General features: G+C 38.8%; 1 protein-coding gene across 3 annotated transcripts in view; it reads right to left on the minus strand.

The window, feature by feature from the left end:
- Positions 1-818: 818 nt before the first annotated feature.
- The window catches only part of BMS1 (BMS1 ribosome biogenesis factor), a 49497-nt gene continuing 25576 nt past the window's right edge, over positions 819-24739 (minus strand). For all 3 annotated transcript variants that reach the window (XM_027589358.2, XM_027589350.2, XM_027589367.1), the window contains exons 14-23: positions 10624-10697; positions 9793-9966; positions 7283-7471; positions 7012-7192; positions 6764-6822; positions 5669-5791; positions 4630-4777; positions 4109-4284; positions 1879-2040; positions 819-1355 (exon numbers count right to left, since the gene is read on the minus strand). In XM_027589358.2, coding sequence (XP_027445159.1) covers positions 1125-1355; positions 1879-2040; positions 4109-4284; positions 4630-4777; positions 5669-5791; positions 6764-6822; positions 7012-7192; positions 7283-7471; positions 9793-9966; positions 10624-10697 — 1517 coding nt within the window. In that variant the 3' untranslated portion in view covers positions 819-1124. The remainder of the gene's footprint in view (positions 1356-1878; positions 2041-4108; positions 4285-4629; positions 4778-5668; positions 5792-6763; positions 6823-7011; positions 7193-7282; positions 7472-9792; positions 9967-10623; positions 10698-24739) is intronic.

The raw sequence follows: 24739 nt of genomic DNA on the forward strand, positions 1-24739 counted from the left end.
GGCATCTTGGCAGCTAGGGAGCAATCACATTTAGTGACAGAGCAGGAATTTAATTAGTTCATCCCCACATTTACTGTCCTCCTGTAAGGTGCCTGACACCAAGAGCATTAGGTTCTGGGTACAGAACTGGGAGCTGGCGAACAGAACAGGTGGCCACCTCAGGAGGGAGTCGTTCAGGGCAGCGCTTCCCAGGTATTTGGATCTCAAGATCTTTACACTCTTAAAAATGAGGACTTCAAAGAGTTTTTCTTCAAGTGGATTGTATCTATCAATTTTTACTATGTAAGAAATGAAAGAAAATGTTAAAGTATTTTTTATTAATTTGTTTTAAAAGAACACAAACTAGCCCATTACATGGTTAACATAAATAAATAGAAGCAGCTGGATTCTCCCATCTGCAGTCAGGCTACTGCGCTATTGCACATCACGTGGCCTCTGGGAAACTCAGCTGTGCACTGGACCATACACTCTTTTCTAAATTTTATTATTATTATTTTTTTAAGATTTTATTTATTTATTTGACAGAGAGAGACAGCGAGAGAGGGAACACAAGCAGGGGGAGTGGGAGAGGGAGAAGCAGGCTTCCCGAGGAGCAGAGAGCCCGATGCGGGGCTCGATCCCAGGACCTGGGATCATGACCTGAGCTGAAGGCAGACCCTAACCACTGAGCCACCCAGGTGCTCTCTTTTCCAAATTTTAAAGCTGAGTTTTCAAGTCAATATTTACCCCCTCTGGAAGACTCGTCATGAAGGTGGCAGAATAGGCAATTATCCACAATCATCAAGCATTCATCCCTAATGAAAACTATTAAGCCAAAATTAACAGGAAAGTATTTTAATATTTTTGTAGCACAAATAATTAAACTGAGACAGGTAAGAGGAATGTGAAGGAATCTACAACACCATAAATAATATTCCTTTAAATCTTGACATAACCTAGATGCTGAGAATGAACGGGTGTCCTATCAACAGAGTTTCCATTTCTCTTCTCAAAGGCACAGTCTGGGCGACAAATTCAACAAAGAGGTCTTTCTTGGGCTCCAGTGCCCTGTTGTCATTTACAAGTACTGTAATATTTGAAACCATCCATCTCTGCAGATCCAAATGACAGTGTCTGTCTGAAGCTCATTTTGATGGCTCCTCAGGCCCCTTCAGGCTGGACTTCTGATTTCTCCTTTCTTTCTGACCCTGAATTCGGAAGAGCTTCTTCCTGAGGTCCTTCTGTCGCTTCAGTTTCTCTTCTTCCTCCTTCTGCTTCACTTTGAAGTGTTCTTTATTGTGCAGATGTCGTTGCTCCTTGGCCTTCTTCATCTTCTGACTGTGCACTGTACTCAGAGCGTCCAGCAGTGCAAGGATCTGACAAGAACAAAACCCAGTGAGCACCAGAACACTCCTACATGTGCTTTCCTTCTAAGTTTCAGGGGACCTAAACACCTCAGCTCATGTATCAAAACTAGAATCAATCTATGATCCAAATGAATATTAACTCAGGGAAAATTTATCCTGAACGAGGAAATCACAATTGCATGGAGGCAGAAGTAGGAGCATATTTACTGAGCAAAATACTTAAAGAATGGCCTTCACCAATAATCACCTTTGTTAATCACTGTGGATACAATATACAGCTAAGACAGAGTGATTTGCCAGCTGGGTGCCTATTACTCCCCATTAAAATGCATAAGACACAGCATGACTAAACAAAAGAAGGGAAATGGACTCTGGCCTTTCCTCTAACTTCCGGTTCTAGTGCCTCAAATAAGTCTGGCTCTTATCCTTTCCTGAAGAAAAACGAGAACGCAACAGAAACACCAACTGTGCTACTGAAAGCATTATTTTCACATCCAAATGTAACATGCAGGAAGCCATCCGTTGACAGTACCTTCCTCTCGTGAGGTTCCCGTATGACGGCTGGTCTCAGCCTGTCCTTCGGCATCTTGCCTGCCTTTGCTTGGGTCTTGGGCTTGTTCTTAAATGGCAGGGCCTTCTGCAAGGCTTTTGGAATGTGCAGTGAATTAAAATGTTTCTTTTGCCTCACAATCGGCTAAAAAGAAAAATAAAAACAGTGATGTATTTAAATTATGATCTATATGCTTTTAAAACTTGCCTAAAATCTTCTCAATGGATTGACTTTTCCACATGATCAGTAACACCAGAGTCTGCTGATCATCAGAAATGAGGATTCAATCATCCATCAACTGTGATTGCCTCAATGGATGTACATTGCTCTAGGCGAAACAGAGAAATACAAAGAATATACTTACAATTCTCCCAAAAAATCAACTGTGTCCATGTCTATGGTATGAACTATGGGGATCTCAACACAGCAGATGAACATATCCAAAGTTTCTTTTAATGGAAAACCCACACCTTATTTTGGGGGCACTGAGGTAGTTTCTTCTAGCCTAATAACAATAATCTAGGTGTTCATCTTCACTATCAACCTCTGTGGATTTAAGGACATAGTTCTTCCTCCAATCAGCAGGAGCTCAAGTGTTCCCATCCCCGATTCTCATTAAAAAGTTTAACTTTATCCTGTTTCTGATGGGAGGCCAGCTGAGAAAAATGAGATTTAAATGACATATAAAGAACAAATACTCTCTACATTCAATTTTTAAGGTAATCTAATTTCTATGCTTAAATTGAGATGACCAAAACTCTCAACTGCCTCAAAAATAGTTAATAAGTGGAAAGTCTTGCCCTAGGTCTTTACCAAGGTCAATATCAACTATATAGAGAATATTTCTGCTATGTCTTTAAATTTATTATTAAAGACATCATCCATGATAATATTCAATATTCTCTGTTTAGGAGGAACCTAAAATCCTTAGAATGAAGGAACTCAGAGAAATCACATTCTGAAAAAAGAGTAAGCACCACAAGCTAGAGGTGGTCCTTGTAGGTACCATGTCCTGTAGTATATTTTATTAGAAATTCATGTAACAGGATTAAAAATTGGATTACTAATTATTTTATTAAAAAAGTAATGCCTAGGAAATTTGTTTCTGGCAGAATGGCAGACTGATATCCTGAACCCCCCTCTTATTATAAAACAATTTATACTTATCCTGCATTAAAACAAATCTTTTCAAATGCATTGTTAACCTGTGAAGAAAATAATGAAAGTTCTCAAAGACCAAAATCCAAATGAAATGGGATTCTGAAAGGCACTGAGAACTTAAAATTAAAAAAATACTGATGATGCCAACTACTGGCAACTACTGTTGGTGGGAGTCTAACCTTGTACACTACACCAGAATATTGTAGGCATCATACAGTGAAGCTGAACACATGCATACCCCGTACCTGGCAATCCCAACCTGGGGGGATCAATGCAAAAGAAATGTGTGCACGTGAACACCAAACAAGTCACATGTTAAGTGTTCAGGGCAGCATTTATAATGGCCAAAAATTGGAAATAATGTCCATCAATGAATAAACTGACATTATAACATAATAGATTTCTACTCAACAGTAACAACAAATGAATACCTACAAGAACATGAATGAATCTCATAAACTGAAAGAAAAGACACCAGGCAAAACAGTATATGCTATATTTTATAAAACTCAAAACAGCAGAACTAATTTACATGTCAGGAGTTAAGAGAATGGCTATCTCTGAGGTGGAGGTGGGGTAGTGACTAGGAGAAGTCACAAGAGAGCTTTTGTCGTGCTGGTAATTTTATTGCTTGATCTAGGTGATGGCAATTTGGGTGTGTTAAATTCATGAGCTGTATGCTTAAGGTCCGTATATTTTTCTGTATTTATGTTAACACTTCACTACAAAGTTTATTAAAACTTTCCAAAAAACCCCACTCACATTGCTTCAATAAAAATTAGCACATTAATGTTTTTTAAAGTAATACATGTATCTGATGGGGAAAAAAATAGTTCAGAAGAGTATACAGTGAAGAGTTTGTCTCCTTTCCAACCCACGAAAACCCCTATTACCACTTTCCTGCATTCTTTCCAAAATGTTCTATGAATATACATGTTCATTCAAATTTAATGGTAGATTTCCTACTTGAAAATTGAAAACATAGAAAACATTATGTACAAAAGCATCTGGATGACCCCCATCTATGGAGCACATGTATGCATGACTGTACCTTATACAAAGAATCCTTGTTGGGCTTTAGTTTGACACCATGGGCAAGCCGGAGTTGACCAGTGGTCCGCATTCCTGACCAGGTGTCTTTCTCACCAACTGGTTTCAACAAAGATGTTACTGGGTTATAGAAGGCTGGAATGGAGACAGGATACCAGGTTCTCATGAAGACAATATCTGGAAGAAGAGATAACTTACTTTAACATTTTCAAAAGAAGATTCATCTTGTCAAACAAAAGAACAAAACATCCACTCCAAACTTCTCTAATTGGCTGCATGGTTTTTGAAGAGAGACTTCACCAAGTAAACTACTCTTAAATATCACAAAACTTGTACTGGGTGTGAATCACATGGCTCCACACACAGCATGACTTGGCACACTGCATAAGATGTTCCAACTGGAGAGAGCTGGAGCCGATTCCAATTTTCGAAAACCTGAACTACAACCTCTAGTCCACACTGGCTAGAATCAATAGTGAACAGTAAGACGCTGTTGTGATTATACTACAAAGTTATATTTACCACTCATCAGCAACTTATCCTCAAAGCTGGCCCGGAAAGCTCCTTCTGGAGCCCGGAGTGCTTTCTTGATCTGTCCCCTTATGCCACTGACAGTTCGAATCACAGCGCCTTCAAATTTGGCCACTTCCAAGGCAGAATTAAACATTCCCTATAGGTATATGAAAAAAATACATACACACAAAATCAGACATTTTACTTATTTCATAAATGAAACCTTGGTAAAAAAAAAAAAGAACTTCTTTAATAGTGATAAAATAATCAAAATGTTTTTTCCCCACCAAGAGTGGAATTACTAGGTCAAAAGGAATACAATTCTAGTTCATCTTCCCCAAAATAACATTAATCAAGATTCTATTGTAGGCTCATTAACATGCTCATCACTGATATCTTTGTAGAAGAAAAGATCAAAAAGCTATCTATCAGACTGAACTGGCCTAGAAAGCCTTTGCTGTCATTGGCCAGGGCTGGGCTGCAGCTCATATCCTATGACTTAGGTGCACATGCTCAGAAAAGAAAGAGAGTTGGATAAATGTTAGTGACTTTATTACCTGATATTACAAGAATATTTTATGATCATCTTAACTCAGTACTTTTATGGAAACCCCCACTAATAAGATTTTCAATAAATGTCACTCAAACTACCCTCCTACATTATACTGCATAACAGAGCATCCATTTCTCCATACCCCTACCAACCAGTATTTTACAAAATACTTTGTCTATTTTTCTACTGAAAAATAGGAAAAAAAAGCCAGTGAATGAGATTACATATTTTCAATATTAGCTCTGTCACAGTCCCACACGGAATAAGGATTAGCCTCGATTAATAAGTAGCTCTATTAACGTCACCTTGGAATTTTCTGAGCATATTTAAGTAACATAGAGACCAAAAGAAAGTAGTAAACCAAAAATAGCAAAGATCAAGTTTATAAAAGATTTCAAATACTCTTTTGAAAACATCAGACTATATTTTATAAGTATTTCATTCCTCCTTCAATAAAATATACATTTATAAATATGAGTATACAGATATACGGACCTTAATGAATGACGTATTCTTGAAAATTTTATAAGGAAAACCAGTTAGCTTTAATTTCTTCACAATTTTTATGGATTTATCCAGATCGAGGACAACTCCTGTGGCAGCTATCCGGAAATCAGGCTGGGAAGAACCCCCAAAATTTGAATACAGGAATAATATCAGCAAGAGAAAAACTGTAATTCTAGGATGCAATAAATTCCTAAAGTGCATTTCACTTACAACCAGCTAAGAAAGAACAAGAAAGAATATCTGAACATACAAAGCAGTATTTTAACAAAAGCAATCTGAAGCTACAATATACGTAAGCCAAACTAATGATGATGTCTTGAGTATTCTCTGGAGGGTGATTTCACAATAACATAATTTTAAAACAATGACCAATTTGGAATGCAAGGGAATATGAAAATTTGGTTACAATGTTTAAGAAATTAAACTGTGGCCCCCCAGAGCAGATTTCATCTGCTCATTATTCTGTTTTCTGTCAAATAGGGCCAATAAAACCTGCTCTGATCAAATGAAGACTGTATGAACATACTTTGCTAAACCAGCATTACTAGGGCTGGTCTATGTCTAGCTGGTATCCGAAGTATCCTCAGAACCGCGCATTATGTTTAGCACATGGTGAGCACTACTTAGAATATTTTTAGAAAAATAAGGGGTGCCTGGGTGGCTCAGTAGGTTAAATGACTCAACTCTTGATTTCAGCTTGGGTCATGATCTCAGGGTTGTGGGATCAAGCCCCATGCTGGGCTCCAAGCTCAGCAGGGAGTCTGCTTGAAGATTTTCTCTCTCTCTCTCGCCCTCTGCCCCCCATCCGTGCATACGTGCACACTCTCTCTAGAATAAATATTTAAAAAAAAAAAGAAAGTCCAAAAAATGCATAAAAATATAAAATGTCATCAGTACCATAATAGTTCTACCTCTATTCCCACATCCTACTTAAAAAGATGTAGAAAAATTAAAAGCAAAGAAAAGTTTGCTATGAATACTAAAAAACGAGTCATTTTCAACTTCAAGTTTCAGGTACATATTCCATATTCAAGACATACTTCTCGTACACAATCTGGAAAATAAAACATTCAAGATATTTACCATTATGTCACTGACAGACTGTACTGCCAAGAACCCAGTTCCCTGTGGAGTGATTGGACCTTAAAGAAAATAGGAAAAAAGAAAGAAAGAAAGAAATGCAGTGAATCACAAATTCTGGATTCCATTTTACATATGTACCTCAATCCAAAAAAAAGAGGAAAATCTTATGAATTGGGATTTAATGGAGAAAAGCAAAACTGTAATGGCTTAAATTAACCTACAAGCAAGTTATTCCAATCACAAATTACCCCAAAAGGTTGCTCCACAATGCATGTGCTGTGGGGTGTATTTTAGAAGCCTCTGTCTTCCATTGTGGTCTTCAATATAATAGAGTGGAATAGTCTGAAACCTCCTCCACCCTACAGAAAAAATGATTGGATCTCGGGACTTGAGGATTTTCTTATACCAACGATGTTTCTTCAGACGCATCTGAGGGGAGAAGAGATTTCAATAAGATTAGTGGTAGAAGTATGTCCCAAGAACCCCAATTGTCAAAGCATGCAGCAAAGGGTAACCTACCTGTACATATCCAACATTGCCTTCACTATTGCCCAAACCACCCAAAATAATTGGGTAATGGGGATCGAAGTTAAGCACAAATTCACAGGGGACATTTTCTATCTCAATTCGAACATACATCCCAGGTCGAAAACCCTCATACTGAACTCTGGCTTCATCATCTTGATCTTCAAATTCTGCTCGGTTAAGCTATATACGAGAGCAGGGGAAAAAAAACAATTAAAAAACCCACAATGCTGTTATCTTTAATAAAAGTTAAGATTAACATTTTTAAAAATGAGCACTTTCTCATAAAGGAACACGGACATAATCACTTACGCTTTATCCTCTTTAAAAATAACATACATTCTTGTCTGTACAGTTTGTTCAGGATATATCCCAACTGTTTTCTCCTTTGTTGCTCCAAGGTGCAGCAAATGCAAACAACTCTGAAAGCAACCCTTAATGCTGGTCAGCCAACACTCTCAGCTTCCCAGTCCACACTTTCTTTTCTTACTCTCCAATATCCAGTATCCAGTATCTCCTCCCTCATCCTCACTCTCAGCTGTTGACTGTTTAATTCACTCAAAAACTAAGCAGTCTAAAAGAATTTCCACAGCAATCTCTTCTACCAGGGTTTACACCCACATCCAGCCTTTTATTTTATATTATTATATTTATTACTTATTATATTACTGAAATTAATTAAAATTAAATAAAAATTTTAAATTCAGTCCCCTGGTCACAGTAGTCACATTTCAAGTGATCAGTATCAACACGTGGCTAGTGGCTACAATACATGACCGCACAGATAGACATTTCCATTATTACAGAAAGTTCAACTGGGCATCTACTATAGATTTATTTTATGCCAAACTTCACTTGCATACTAGGTATCATTCACTCTTACTGAACTTTATTCTAACAGGTCTTGCCTGTTATTTCTCCCATCTTAACATCTTCTTTTGACTCTACTTCCTCCAACTATTGCCCCATTTCTCTGCTTCCCTCTGAAGTAAAATGGCTTATAAGTTTTCTATATTCATAGTCTCCAGTTCCTCGGCTCCCATTCATTTAAATCCCCCCAACTTGGACTTTAACCCACACTCCATAAAAATGCTTGCCAAAATCACGTAGGGCCTCCACATTCTAATCCAGTTGTCAATTTTGTCTTCATTGTAGTTAATACATCATCAGGATTTAAAATACTTTATCCCTCCTTCTATGGTGGCTTCCAGCTTACTTCGTGTTCTCTTCGATTTCTTCTCTCTCCTGAGCACTGCTGAATCCCCACTGTTGCTTCATCCTCTCCGCCTAGCCTCTTACAATGGAGTTCCCACTGTCAGTACTAGTCCTCTCCTCTCCTGACTCCACGCTCACTTCCCTGGGCGTCCCATCCACTTCATGGCTTTAAGTAGCATCTAGATGCTGAGGACTGTACATCTAAGTCCCTGGCCCCAGTCTCTCTCCAGGGCTCCTCACTGACTACTTGAATCTCCACTTGTCTGAGAGAGATCTCAAACCCAACAGCTCTAAACTTCATCTTAGACAAAACTGCACCAACTCGAGGTTTTCCTATCTTACTGACAACTCAATCCTTCCAGCAAGTCATCCTTATTTCCTCTCACACACCCCACAATCTACCTTTGATCTACCTTTCAAAAGTGTATATCCAGAATTTGACTCTTTCGCCTCCACTGCCACACACGTCCCCACCCCCCACGGCAAGTCACCTTAATCTTACTGAACTCTTGTCACAGCAATCCTTTCAAAGGTAAGTAGGTCATACATGTCTTTCCTCTGTTCAAAACCCCCCATGGGTCCCCATTTCACTCAGAGTAAAAAATTCAAAGTCCTTACAAAAGGCCACAAGATTCTAGGTGATTTTAAGTTATAAATGAACTGAAGCAAAGACTTCAGAACTAGCTTTACACGTCTTAGTTACTAACTTCTATCAAAAGTCAGTACAGACTTAGAACCACTATATTAATGACTAACCAGGAGATACTTTCTTTGAACAGATGAAAGCCTAGGTTGGGCAAAGCCCACTAACCGCATTTTCAGAAATTGTATGCTTAACCTGAACTCTGACCAAGGTGAATTTTTAGAAAAGCCTCCCTGGAGAGCACTGGTGTATGCATAAGCACTGGTGTGTGCAAGAATCACCTACCCATTCAAATTAATTATGGTTCCAGGGAGCAGTAATCAGAATGCTAAGGCAATGCCTGCATTTAAATAAACACTGTCTCAAATCACTACACTGAGAGATCCTCAGCAGTTGCTGCCTGTCTCAGCCATTTTTACTTCCTCAATGCTTGGTATAAAATAGATATTGATCTCTTTCTGGTCAATTTCCAATTTAAAAAACAATCAGATGACTGCATGAATAAACACACTTATCTGCATCTTGACCTAAGAATCCAAACCTGAGGCACAGAAGCAGGTCAGGAAGCAGAGACCCAAACAAAATCACGCACTCAGCACTGTGTGAGAGCCTTGAGATAAAGCTGCCGGGGACCAAGTTTTCCTACCTGTGCTTGTTTATGCAGTTCTCCTTTGAGATCATCAAAGTACGTGCTTTCTCCTTCATCATATTCTGCATCAAACATCTCCTTCAATTTTCTCTTCTTATCCAAATGCTTTTTCTTGGCACTTTCCTCTGCACTAGGGTCAATTTCTTCCTTAACTTCTTCTGCATCTTCAATCTTAAATTTCCAGAAGAGAAAATTTTGTAAAAGTTTGTGGAGATCTTTTCTTTAAACATTAAAGCAGATCTTTAAAATTCTATCTGAGCTGCAAAAGTCTTGGTTATGATCATTAGGAAGACAAAACAAAAAACAAATGAAACCAAAACACAGCCTTTGGCTCTGAATAACATGTACTACTACAAGAGACATTTAGACATCTGCATTCCAATACACTGTCACTCCTTAATCTGGCTGGGAATGCCAAACATAAATAAAAATAACAGCAAGTGTCCCCACCCAGATGCTCCCCAGACACTGTTCTAAAGAAATACTAGGGAGAATAGGGATTTAGTTTTTTTAAATAGTACTTAAATTAAGAAGAGGAGAATGATGGCAAAAGGAACGGTAGAGAGAAAGACAGTGACTCCCGAGCTAAACTTTCAATGACTGAAGAATCATGACAACAAGAGGTAGGAGGTAACATCCAAAAGATCAAGAATAACAAACCAACAACTTTGACCTGTTCCCAATCTCCGTATTTTTAGGAAGGAATCCATCTACTCTGTAATCTACACAGATAATAAGATCTGCATTTCTTAATATGGGCCTCTCTCAGGAAATACTGACCACAGATCAAGGATCAGTGACAGCCAGCCAGCCATGACAAAATCATACCTGAGTATCTGCGCCTGGTTTTCCCTTGTGCACGTCCCCTGTTTCCAGGTCTTCAAAGTCACCATAGAGCTCTTCTGAGAAAAGAACACCCAAATGTCCTCTGTGAATAGGGCTTGCATATGACACTGTAGCACCACCAGGTGCACTGTATACTCTGAAGCCCAAATTTCATTTTTACTTATTGCTACACACCCCAGAAGAATCCTGTACTTCCACAGGCTTCTTTTTCTTGTTGAATTGTCAGTATTTCACCACCTGTTTGGATGAAGTGCATGGACCCAACCCATATTTCCTTACTTTACTTCAATATCCCACTTAGCCAAGAGCTATTTTTCCAATACAGGTGGGTAAACACTTTGCAGCAGAGATGCACACAGAGATATATGCATGGCTCTGCAGGTGAGTCCCCAAGACCAACGGTGACATGAAAAAACCATGGCTTGATTAATAACACATAGGACAAAGAGTCTCAATAGTAAGATCAACACAATACAATGTCTGGCATACCTAGGAAAAACCTTGGATTACATAAAATACAGGACTTAGAGTAAGAGTGGTACCCAAAATAATGCTGAACCACATGAAGAGCTCATTAATTCACTCATCCATTTGTTTCTAGAGCTCTAAGTTTAGCTATGGGTCCTATCCTTAAAAGAAAAAGATGCTAAAACTCCTTTGGGAAGCAATATTTAGAAGTAATATTTAGATAAAACATTTTCATATAAGAAAGACCCAAAGAATCAAAGAGCCAAAGAAGATACAGTAGATGGGAAGATTCCATTTGTAATAAAAACAAAAAAGGACAAAATACTTAGGAATAAACCTTACAAGAAATGTGCCAAAACTTTATTTTAAAAACTTAAAAAGCTTTAATATGCTACCAAAGAACACATGGAATAGACATTAGCTAACACTTGCAAGTGCTTTACAGAAAAGTATTTTATGTGCCTTAACTACATTCTTCAACACAACCTAATGAAGTAGGTGTGGTTAATGTTATCTACTGAATAAAGATTACCATATATTTGAAAAAAAAGACTTAATATCAGAAAGATGTCAATTCTCCTTTTAGCACAGTTATAATAAAAAACACCACCAAGAAAAGACAACCTACTGGATGGGAGAAGATATTTGCAAATGACATATCCAAAATATATATACAACTCAATACCAAAAAAACCCAAATAATTCAATTAAAAACGGGCAAGACATGAACAGACATTTTTCCACTGACCAACAGACACATGAAAAGATGCTCAACATTACTCATTGTCAGGGAAATGCAAATCAAAACCACAATGAGATCCAACTCATACCTGTCAGAATGACTAAAATAAAAAACACAAAAAACAAGTGTTGGCAAAGGATGTGGAAAAAAAGGAATCCTTGTGCACTGTTGGTGGGAATGCAAACTGGTGCAGGAAGACCGTATGGAGGTTCCTCAAAAAATGAAAAATAGAACTATCAGATAATCCAGTAACTGCACTACTGGGTATTTACCCAAAGAATATGAAAATACTAATTTGAAAGGATATATGCATCCTTACGTTTATTATAACACTATTTACATTAGCCAAATTATGGAAGTAGCCCAAGCATCCATTAATAGATGAATGGATAAAGAAGATGTGGGGGGGGGGGGTGTAAAATGGAATATTACTCAGCCATCAAAAAGAATGAAATCTTGCCATTTGCAACAACATGAATGGAGCTAGAGAGCAAAATAAGTCAGAGAAAGACAAATACCATATGATTTTACTCACTTGTGGAATATAAGAAACAAAACAAATGAGCAAGGGAAAAGAAAAGAGACAAACCAAAAATCTCTCTTACTTATAAAGAACAAACAGATGGTTACCAGAGGGGAGAAGGCTGGGGGTATGAGTGAAATAAGGGGATTAAGAGTACACTTTTCATGATGAGAACTGAGTAATATACATAACTATTAAATTACTATATTGTACATCTGAAACTAATATAACACTGTAAGTTAATCATACTGGAATCAAAATTTTAAAAAAATACCAACACAGATTTCTGGTCTAGAAAAGAGAGTGTAGACTTATTTCTTCTGTTCCTCCCAACTAAGTATAACCAACTCCAAAAATAACACAAGAGCCTAAAGAAAATCAAAGAACTCTGAAAGGTGTAAAGAAAAAAGGGCTGGTGAGGGTCCCCGGGACCAGAGGAATAACATAATGGCCAGTGGCTCATTATACCACAACCCACAGAAAGGCAGTTCAGAGCCACTGTTTCCCAACCCCCAACCTAGCAACAGAAGGTAGACCAGGTAGACTCAATGTTCCCTCAGATCAAACTCAGATCTCAGATATTACAGGCAAGATGGCGGAGGAGTAGGAGACCTAGATTTCGTCTGGTCTCAGGAATTCGCTGAATAGGGATCAAACCATTCTGAACACCTACGAACTCAACAGGAGATCGAACAGGAGAGTAGCAACAACTCTCTGAACAGAGAAGCGACCACTTACTGGAAGGTAGGACGTGCGGAGAAGTGAATCCGAGGCGATATTCGAGAGGATAGACGGCGGGGGAGGGGACCTCCGTCGGCCGCTTCTGGCGAGTGATAGAGCCGCGGAGCACAAAATCGGAACTGTTAGAAGTGGGCTCCGCTGAGGGACGTCACTGCAGTGGCTAAGCGGGGGGTGGAATCCTCCCGGGACAGTGTGGTCTCAGGACCCTTAGGGTCACAGAAAGACCGGGGGTGCCTGAGTGCGGCAGAGCTCCCAGGTATCGGAGCAGGGAAGCCGGCTGCAGAGACGGAGCCGAGGCCCAGGCTCTCAGCTCGGGGTTGCCATAAACTGTGATCCGCGGCCCAGTTGGGCCACTGCTCCTCCAGCAGGGACCCAACAGGCGGCAGATACGGGGAGACTCCCCTTCCTTCCCGGGGAGGAGCGGCGCGGGAACGCACCGCAGGGATCTGCTGGGTTTGGAGATTCCACACGGGGTCAGGTGCCAGAGATAGCAACGCTCGGTCACAGGCTGGGTGAGCACGGAGAGCGGCCGGAGACCGGGGACAAGGGAGTGACTGCTTTTCTCTGTGGGCGCACTGCGGAACGGGGCCCCGAGTTCTCAGCTCCTCCGGGTGGAGACTGGGAGGCCACCATTTTTGCCCTGGTCCTCCAAGGCTGTACGGAGAGCTTGCAGGGAACAAAAGCTCCTGAGATCAAACCCGAGCAGCTTGCTTAGCCTCGACTGACAAGGGCGGGGCAATTCAAACTCCGGCAAAGACATTTGGAAACCACAGCAACAGGCCCCTCCCCCAGAAGATCAGCAGGAACAGCCAGCAAGCCAAGACCAAGTTTACCCATCAAGGAGAACGGGAGAACTCCAGGGCTAGGGGAATACTGCACATAGAATTCATGGCTTTTTTTTACCATGATTCATTAGTTCATCAAAGTTAATTTTTGTTAACTGTTTTTTTTTCTTTTTCCCTTTTTCAACCAACATCTTATCAATCTCTTTTTTTAAAAAAAAAATTTTTTTTATTTTTCATTTTTAGAGTCATATTTTATCCCTTCATAGTAGTTACCCTTATTTTTGGCATATATATATAAGTTGTTCTCTCTTTAAAATTTTGAGATACAGTTTCTTCTAACAGATCAAAATATACCCTAAATCACTAGTGTATGGCTCTGTTCTAGTCTCCTGCCTGATCACATTCTCTCCCTTTTTTCTTTTTTTTTTTAAATCTTCTTTCTTTTTTCAAACAACTTCTTATCAAGTCCTTTTATAAATTCTTTTATAATTTTCATCTTTACAGTCATCTTCTATCCCTTCATTGTATCAACCCTCAATTTGTACATATGTCTTTCTTCCTTTAAAATTTTAGGAGGCACTTTTTTCTAACAGACCAAAATACGCTCAAAATCTAGTGTGTGCAACTGATCTATGCACTAGCCTGATCATATCTGATCATATTCTGCTTTTTTTGTATTGTTCTGTTTTTGTTTTTATCTTTTTTTTCCCTTTTTTTTTCTCTTTCTTTTTTCTTTCTTTTCCCCTGGTTTCAGGTCTTTTCTGATTTGTATACAGTATATTTGCTGGGGACGTTGTAAACCTGTTAGCATTTTGTTCTCTCATTCATCTATTCTCCTCTGGACAAAATGACAAGACGAAAAAAATCACCTCAGCAAAAAGAACAAGCGGTAGTACCGTCAGCCAGGGACCTACTCAATACGGACATTAGTACGATGTCGGACCTAGAGTTCAGAATCATGACTTTAAAGATACTAGCTGGGCTTGAAAAAAGCGTGGAAGTTATTAGAGAAACCCTTTCTGGAGAAATAAAAGAACTAAAATCTAACCAAGTAGAAATCAAAAAGGCTATTGATGAGGTGCAATCAAAAATGGGGGCACTAACTGCTAGGATAAATGAGGCAGAAGAGAGAATCAGTGATATAGAAGACCAAATGATGGAAAATAAAGAGGCTGAGAAAAAGAGAGAGAAACAACTACAGGATCACGAGGGCAGAATTCGAGAGATAAGTGATACGATAAGACGAAACAACATTAGAATAATTAGGATCCCAGAAGAAGAAGAAAGAGAGAGAGGGACAGAAGGTATATTGGAGCAAATTATAGCAGAGAACTTCCCTAATGTGAGGAAGGAAACAGGCATCAAAATCCAGGAGGCACAGAGAGCCCCTCTCAAAATCAATAATAATAGGTCAACACCCCGACATCTAATAGGAAAACTTAGGAGTCTCAGAGACAAAGAGAAAATCCTGAAAGCAGCTCGGGAGAAGAGATATGTAACCTACAATGGTAAAAATATTAGATTGGCAACAGACCTATCCACAGAGACCTGGCAGGCCAGAAAGGACTGGTAAGATATCTTCAGAGCACTAAACGAGAAAAATATGCAGCCAACAATACTATATCCAGCTAGGCTGTCATTGAAAATAGAAGGAGAGATAAAAAGCTTCCAGAACAAACAAAAACTAAAGGAATTTGCAAACACGAAACCAGCCCTCCAAGAAATATTGAAAGGGGTCCTCTAAGCAAAGAGAGAGCCTAAAAGCAGCAAAGATCAGAAAGGAACACAGACAACATACAGTAACAGTCACCTTACAGGCAATACAATGGCACTAAATTCATACCTTTCAATAATTACCCTGAATGTAAATGGGCTAAATGCCCCAATCAAAAGACATAGGCTATCAGATTGGATTAAAAAACAAGACCCATCAATAGGCTGTCTGCAAGAGACTCATTTTAGACCGAAAGACACCCCCAGATAGAAAGTGAGGGGGTGGAAAACCATTTACCATGCTAATGGACACCAAAAGAAAGCTGGGGTGGCAATCCTTATATCAGACAAACTAGATATTAAAACAAAGACTGTAATAAGAGATGAGGAAGGACACTATATCCTACTTAAAGGGTCTATCAAACAAGAAGATCTAACAATTGTAAATATCTATGCCCCGAACATGGGAGCGGCCAATTATATAAGGCAATTAATAACAAAAGCAAAGAAACACATTGACAACAATACAATAATAGTGGGGGACTTTAACACCCCCCTCACTGAAATGGACAGATCATCTAAGCAAAAGATCAACAAGGAAATAAAGACTTTAAATGACACACTGGACCAAATGGACTTCACAGACATATTCAGAACATTCCCTCCCAAAGCAACGGAATACACATTCTTCTCTAGTGCCCATGGAACATTCTCCAGAATTAATCACATCCTAGGTCACAAATCAGGTCTCAACCGGTACCAAAAGATTGGGATCATTCCCTGCATATTTTCAGACCACAATGCTTTGAAACTAGAACTCAATCACAGGAGGAAAGTCGGAAAGAACTCAAATACATGGAGGCTAAAGAGCATCCTACTAAAGAATGAATGGGTCAACCAGGAAATTAAAGAAGAATTCAAAAAATTCATGGAAACCAATGAAAATGAAAACACAACTGTCCAAAATCTTTGGGATACAGCAAAGGCAGTCCTGAGAGGAAAGTATATAGCAATACAAGCCTTCCTCAAGAAACAAGAAAGGTCTCAAATACACAACCTAACCCTACACCTAAAGGAGCTGGAGAAAGAACAGCAAATAAAGCCTAAACCCAGCAGAAGAAGAGAAATAATAAAGATCAGAGCAGAAATCAATGAACTAGAAACCAAAAGAACAGTAGAACAGATCAAGGAAACTAGGAGCTGGTTCTTTGAAAGAATTAACAAGATGGATAAACCCCTGGCCAGACTGATCAAAAAGAAAAGAGAAATGACCCAAATCAACAAAATCATGAATGAAAGAGGAGAGATCACAACCAACACCAAAGAAATACAAACAAGTATAAGAACATATTATGAGCAACTCTATGCCAGCAAATTAGATAACCTGGAAGAAATGGGTGCATTCCTAGAGATGTATCAACTACCAAAACTGAACCAGGAAGAAATAGAAAACCTGAACAGACCTATAACCACTAAGGAAATTGAAGCAGTCATCAAAAATCTCCCAACAAACAAAAGCCCAGGGCCAGATGGCTTCCCAGGGGAATTCTATCAGACATTTAAAGAAGAATTAATACCTATTCTCCTGAAAATGTTCCAAAAAGTAGAAATGGAAGGAAAACTTCCAAATTCATTTTATGAGGCCACCATTACCTTGATCCCAAAACCAGACAAAGACCCCATCAAAAAGGAGAATTACAGACCAATATCCTTGATGAACCTGGATGCAAAAATTCTCACCAAAATACTAGCCAATAGGATCCAACAGTACATTAAAAGGATTATTCACCACGACCAAGTGGGATTTATCCCTGGGCTGCAAGGCTGGCTCAACATCCGCAAATCAATCAACGTGATACAATACATTAACAAAAGAAAGAACAAGAATCATATGATCCTCTCAATAGATGCAGAAAAAGCATTTGACAAGGGACAGCATCCTTTCTTGATCAAAACTCTTCAGAGTATAGGCATAGAGGGTACATACCTCAATATCATAAAAGCCATCTACGAAAAACCTACAGTGAATATCATTCTCAATGGAGAAAAGCTGAGAGCTTTTCCCCTAAGGTCAGGAACACGGCAGGGATGTCCACTCTCACCACTGCTATTCAACATAGTATTAGAAGTCCTAGCCATAGCAATCAGACAACAAAAAGAAATCAAAGGCATCCAAATCGGCAAAGAGGAAGTCAAACTCTCACTCTTTGCAGATGATATGATACTTTATGTGGAAAACCCAAAAGACTCCACCCCAAAACTGCTAGAACTCATACAGGAATTCAGTCAAGTAGCAGGCTATAAAATCAATGCACAGAAATCAGTGGCATTCCTATACACCAACAACAAGACAGAAGAGAGACAAACCAAGGAGTCGATCCCATTCACAATTGCACCCAAAACCATAAGATACCTAGGAATAAATTTAACCAAAGAGGCAAAGGATCTGTACTCAGAAAACTATAAAATACTCAGGAAAGAAATTGAAGAAGACACAAAGAAATAGAAAAACGTTCCATGCTCATGGATTGGGAGAACCAACATTGTGAAGGTGTCAATGCTACCTAGAGCAATCTACACATTCAATGCAATCCCCATCAAAATACCATCCACTTTTTTCAAAGAAATGGAACAAATAATCATAAAATTTGTATGGAACCAGAAGAGACCCCGAATAGCCAGAGGAATATTGAAAAAGAAAAGCAAAGCTGGCGGCATCACAATTCCGGACTTCCAGCTCTATTACAAAGCTGTCATCATCAACACAGTATGGTACTGGCACAAAAACAGACACATAGATCAATGGAACAGAATCGAGAGCCCAGAAATGGACCCTCAACTCTATGGTCAACTTATCTTTGACAAAGCAGGAAAGAATGTCCAATGGAAAAAAGACAGTCTCTTCAACAAATGGTGTTGGGAAAATTGGACAGCCACATGCAGAAGAATGAAACTGGACCATTTCCTTACACCACACACAAAAATAGACTCCAAATGGTTGAAAGACCTAAACGTGAGACAGGAGTCCATCAAAATCCTAAAGGAGAACACAGGTAGCAACCTCTTCGACCTCAGCTGCAGCAACTTCTTCCTAGAAACATTGCCAAAGGCACGGGAAGCCAGGACAAAAATGAACTATTGGGATTTCATCAAGATAAAAAGCTTTGGCACAGCAAAAGAAACAGTCCACAAAACCAAAAGACAACCGACAGAATGGGAGAAAATATTTGCAAATGACATATCAGATAAAGGGCTAGTATCCAAAATCTATAAAGAACTTATCAAACTCAACACCCAAAGAACAAATCATCCAATCAAGAAATGGGCAGAAGACATGAACAGACATTTTTCCAAAGAAGACATCCAAATGGCCAACAGGCACATGAAAAAGTGCTCAACATCGCTCGGCATCAGGGAAATCCAAATCAAAACCTCAATGAGATACCACCTCATACTCGTCAGAATGGCTAAAATTAACAAGTCAGGGAATGACAGATGTTGGTGGGGATGTGGAGAAAGGGGAACCCTCCTACACTGTTGGTGGGAATGCAAGCTGGTGCAACCACTCTGGAAAACAGTATGGAGGTTCCTCAAACAGTTGAAATTAGAGCTACCATTCGATCCAGCAATTGCACTACTGGGTATTTACCCCAAAGATACAAATGTAGGGATCCTAAGGGGTACGTGCACCCCAATGTTTATAGCAGCAATGTCCACAATAGCCAAACTGTGGAAAGAGCCAAGATGTCCATCGACAGATGAATGGGTAAAGAAGATGTGGTATATATACACAATGGAATATTATGCAGCCATCAAAAGGAATGAGATCTTGCCATGTGCAACGACGTGGATGGAACTGGAGGGTGTTATGCTTGTGAAATAAGTCAATCAGAGAAAGACATGTATCATATGACCTCACTGATAGGAGGAAATCTTAATCTCAGGAACAAACTGAGTGTTACTGGAGTGGTTGGGGGTGGGAAGGATGGGGTGGCTGGGTGATAGACATTGGGGAGGGTATGTGCTACGGTGAGCGCTGTGAATTGTGCAAGTCTGTTGAATCACAGATCTGTACTTCTGAAACAAATAACGCAACATATTTTAAGAAAAAAGAAAAAGAAGAAGACAGTAGGAGAGGAAGAATGAAGGGGAGTAAGTCAGAGGGGGAGACGAACCAGGAGAGATGATGGACTCTGAAAAACAAACTGAGGGTTCTAGAGGGAGGAGGGTGGGGGGACGGGTTAGCCTGGTGATGGGTATTAAAGAGGGCACATTCTGCATGGAGCACTGGGTGTTATGAACATACAATGAATCATGGAACACTACACCAAAACAAATGATGTAATATATGGTGATTAACATAACAATAAAAAATTAAAAAAAAAAAACTCAGATCTCAGCAGTAACACTGGGTAAACCAGGCAGTACTGGTAAAGGGGGTGCTTTGAAAGCCCCACTGACAATAAGTGATGAGGGGAAGTGTTCGCCTTCCCCAAAGAGCCTGAATCTCCTTTCCTCCACCAAGATATACCAGGTTATTGTCAAAGGGAGATTCTGCCAGGCATGAGGCTCTCCTCCCTCATCTGAAAAGAATGTGTACCCTAGGAGGACCAGCAAAGATATCCCCACAGCAAGCAAACTAGCCCTACAGGCCAAGACAACCTCCCCCCACCTAGCCACAACAGGGGGCCCAGATTAGGGAAGGTCCTGTCTCCTCAGGCAGTACCCGCAGAGACCGGTAGCATCAGATAAACTAAGCAGATCAAAATAGTACCACAAAAGCTCTAAAATTAAATTGTCATTGGAACCACAGCCCATAAAGTAGACCAGGACCTGCACACTAATCCTAAACAAGAGGACTGCATGCTAAAATAAAAAGATTACATAGGACCCAGTGTCTCCTAACATAAAAACCAAACGTGTAGGATACAATAGATAATCACCTGTCATACCCCAATCCGGGAAAATTTTAACTGAAATGTGAAAAGATATCTGACATCAACAATAAAATGAATCAGATCTTGAAATTATCTGACTTGTACTTAAAGCAGCCATTACCAAAATGCTTCATCAAGCGACTAAAAATCCTTTGGCAACAACCAAAAAATTGAAAATCTCAGCAAAGAAACTGAAGAACCAAACAGAAATTATAGAACTGAAAAATACAACAGAAGAAATTTTAAAAGCTTGCTAGATGGGCTCAATAGTAAGAGTGAAGATGACAGAGGATAGAATCAGAGAACTTGAGGCCAGATCAACAGAATTTATCCAGTCTGAACACTGTGGAGGAAAAACAGCCAAAAAAACAAATGAGCAGAGCCTCATGGACCTGTGGGGCAGAAACAAAAGATCCACCCTTTATATGATCTCACAAGGATACCTGGATTGAAAGAAATAATGACTGAAGCTCCCCAAATCTGGTAAAAGACATAAACCTAAAAGATTCAAGAAGCTGAGCAAATTTCAAACAGAGTAAACCCAACGAAATCTTCACCAATCAAACTTCTGAAAACTGAAAACAAAGATAAAAATCTTGAGAGCAGCCAGAAAGAAATGACAGATTCACACCAATTCAAAATGACAGTGCATTTCTCTTCTGAAATCAGAGGTCAGAGGGAAGTGGTACATTTTTCATGTGCTGAAGTAAAGAACTGTCAGCTATGATTCTACATCCAGTGAAACTACCCTTCAGAAATGAAGGGTTGGAAATAAAGACATTCTCACATGGATAACAACTACAGGAATCTGTCGCTAGCATACCTACTCTTAAAAAGTGGCTAAAGTGGGGCACCTGGGTGGCTCAGTCAGTTAAATGTCTGACTTTGGCTCAGATCGTTATCTCAGAGTCTTGGGATTGAGCCCCACATCGGTCTCCCTGCTCAGTGGGGAGGTCTGCTTCTCCCTCTCCCTCTGCCCCCTACTCATGCTCACTCTCTGGCTCTCTCTCTCTCAAATAAAATCTTAAAAAAAAAATGGCTAAAGAAAGTTCTTAAGCAGTAAGTAAATTATAAAAGAAGAAATCTGGGACTACTGGGGAAAAAAGAAAAAACAAACAAAAGACCAAAAGCATGGCTACATACAATAAAATAGCCTTTTTCTTATGAGTTTTTAAAATCATATTTGAAGATTGAAAAAAAATTATAGCACTATCTAATACACAAACCAATAATATTTAAAAGTGGGAAAGATAAAGGGACCGAAATGGAAGAAAAGTTTCCACGTTACTCAAAATGATAAAATGCTGGCACCAGCAGGCTATTATATTACAATGAGCAACAACTACAAAAACTAGAGACACTCAAACACTGTAAACATGTCAAGACAGAAGAAAATGAAAACAGAGGAAAGACAGAAGAATTAGAATCAGAGTAAACAAACAACAGTAAAATATCAGACTTACACAATTACATATAGTAAGTACCTTAAATGTAAATGGCATAATATACCAATCAAAATACAGATTGACAGAGAGGACAGAAGCACATAATCTACTATACATGCTGTTTACAAGAAACTCCCCTTAGATTTAACAACTCAAGTAAGTTGAGAGTAAAAGGGGAAAGATATACTGTGTAACCCATCTTTTAAAAAAGCAAGAATGGCTAAATTATTATCTCATAAAATAAACTTCAGAGCAAAGAAAACTATCAGAGCCAGAGAAAGACTTAACTGAACTGTAAGGCCTAAAATTTCATGGGCTGCCTTGACATCCTTGAGCCTCACAGGGTCCCAAAGGTCTAGCCGTGAGTAGGCCTACCAGATATGTCCCTGCCCTATGGGAAAGGCTCCCCATCCTGATGGTTCTTTTTCAGTTGGACCACCCACACCCCACCTATCCCTCAACCTAACAGGTTTCACTTCACCTCTCTGCCAGCCCATTAATTTATTCAAACACATTAATCACATCCTGTCAAGGGAACCAATGGTCATCCTATGCTCATTTAGGTACAAAGCCTTTCTCCCAAAGCCCCTGGTTGTTCAATCTCTGCATGGCATGCAGTATTCCCTTCCCTCAGGCTGTGAGTGTATGTGACTAATAAACTGCTGTCAATCGCATCTGTCCAGTGTCAGGTGTTGTGTGTTCAGCCATCCCCATAACCCTAGAGCTGGAATCTCTCCTTCACCAATGGGGTGAACAGGAGGTGACCATAATACACAACAACAAAAGGATCAATCCACCCGAAAGACATACCAATCCTAAACGTATGTGCACCAAACAGAGCCTCAAATATAAAAAGCAAAAATTGATAGAGCTGAAAGAGATAGATAAGTCCAAAATAATACATGGTGACTTCAATATCCTCCTCTCAGGAACGGATAAAATTAAGTCTGAAAATCAGCAAAGATAGAGAAGATTTGAACAATACAGCCAACCCAACAGAATCTAACTGACATATATAGAACATGATACCCAACAACAACAGAATAAACAATTTTTAAAGCATCCACAGAACATCTATCAAGACAGGGCACAGTCTGGGTAATAAAGCAAATCTAAACAAATGTAAAACATCTGAAATCATGAGTATGTTCTTAGAATATAATGTAATTAACTGAAAATCAGTAACAGAGACAAGAAAATTCCTAAACATTTTGTAGTTTGCAGGCAAAAAACACTAAATAATGCATGGATCAAAGAGAAGTCTCACAGGAAACAGAAAAATGCACAGAACTGAATTAAAATTTGGGGGGAGTGGCTAAGCAGTGCAGAGAAAGCAATTTACAGCACTAAATGTTCATATTAGAAGTGAGAAAAGGTCTCAAACCAATAATCTAAGAAAACTGAAAAGTACAAAATAACCTAAAACAAGCAAAGAACAGAAATAATAAAGATAAAAGCAAAAACCAATAAAATTGGAAAACTGAAAAATGGAACACAGAAATCAATGAAACCAAAAGCTGATTATTTGAAAAAAATCAACAAAATTAATAAACCTACTGACAAAGAGAAAAAGGAAGCGGATACAAATCACCAATTATCAAGAATGAAATGGGGTTACCACAACCGATCCTGCAGCCACTGAAAGGTTATTAAATGAATACTATGAGTATTATACTCAGAATACCCAAGCTAGCTTCTTGGAGAAGGCACTTAGTGAAACTTTCACTTTGCCAAAAGCCTTTGAAATTCCTTGAAAACCATAAGATAGCAAAATTCAGAAATCCATTCCAAGATGGAATAAATAACCTAAATTATTTAAATTATCCTATAACCGTTAAAGAAATAAAACTTGTCGTTATAAGCTCCCAAAAAAGAAATCTCCAGGCCCTGACCATTTCACTGGAGATTATACCAAACATTTTAAAAATTAACATTCCAATTCTACACAATCTCTTCCAGTAAACAGAAAAATTGGGAATACTTTGGAATCATTTTATGAAGCCAATATTACTCTGACACCAAAACTAAATGAAGACAGTACCAAAAAAAATCCCCCAAAACAAAAAACCAATGCTATAGACCAGTATCTCTTATAAACTTAGATGCAAAATTCCTTAACAAAATACTATCAAATAAAGTTCAACAACATATAAAAAGAATTATATATCATGACCAAGTGGGATTTATTCCAGGTATGCAAAGCTGGTTCAAAATTCAAAAATTGATCAATGTATTCCACTATATCAAAAGGGTAAGGAATAAAAAATTCATATGATCATATCAACTGACACTGAAAGGCAATTTACAAAATTCACCACCCATTCATAATTTAAAAAAAAAAGAAAAAGAAAAACATCTCTCAGTATAGCAGGAATACAGAAGAATGGAGCACATAAAGAGCATCCACAGAGAAACCAAACTAACATCATACATAATAGTGAAAAATACTGGGAACAAGGCAAGATTTCCTCTTAGCACTAATCCTAGTCATTATATAAGAAAAAATTTAAATTAAATATAAATATATTTAATATACATATACATATAATTATAATTGCACTGCTGGGTATTTACCCCAGAAATACAAAAACACTAACTCAAAGGGATACATGCATCCCCATGTTTATGGCAGCATTATTTTCAATAGCCAAACTACAGACGCAGCCCAAGTGTCCGTTGATAGATAAATGGATAAAGAAGATGTGGTGTGTGTGTGTGTGTGTGTGTGTGTGTGTGTATATATA

Source organism: Zalophus californianus, chromosome 15, assembly GCF_009762305.2.
Source record: "Zalophus californianus isolate mZalCal1 chromosome 15, mZalCal1.pri.v2, whole genome shotgun sequence".
NCBI classification, from domain to species: domain Eukaryota; kingdom Metazoa; phylum Chordata; class Mammalia; order Carnivora; family Otariidae; genus Zalophus; species Zalophus californianus.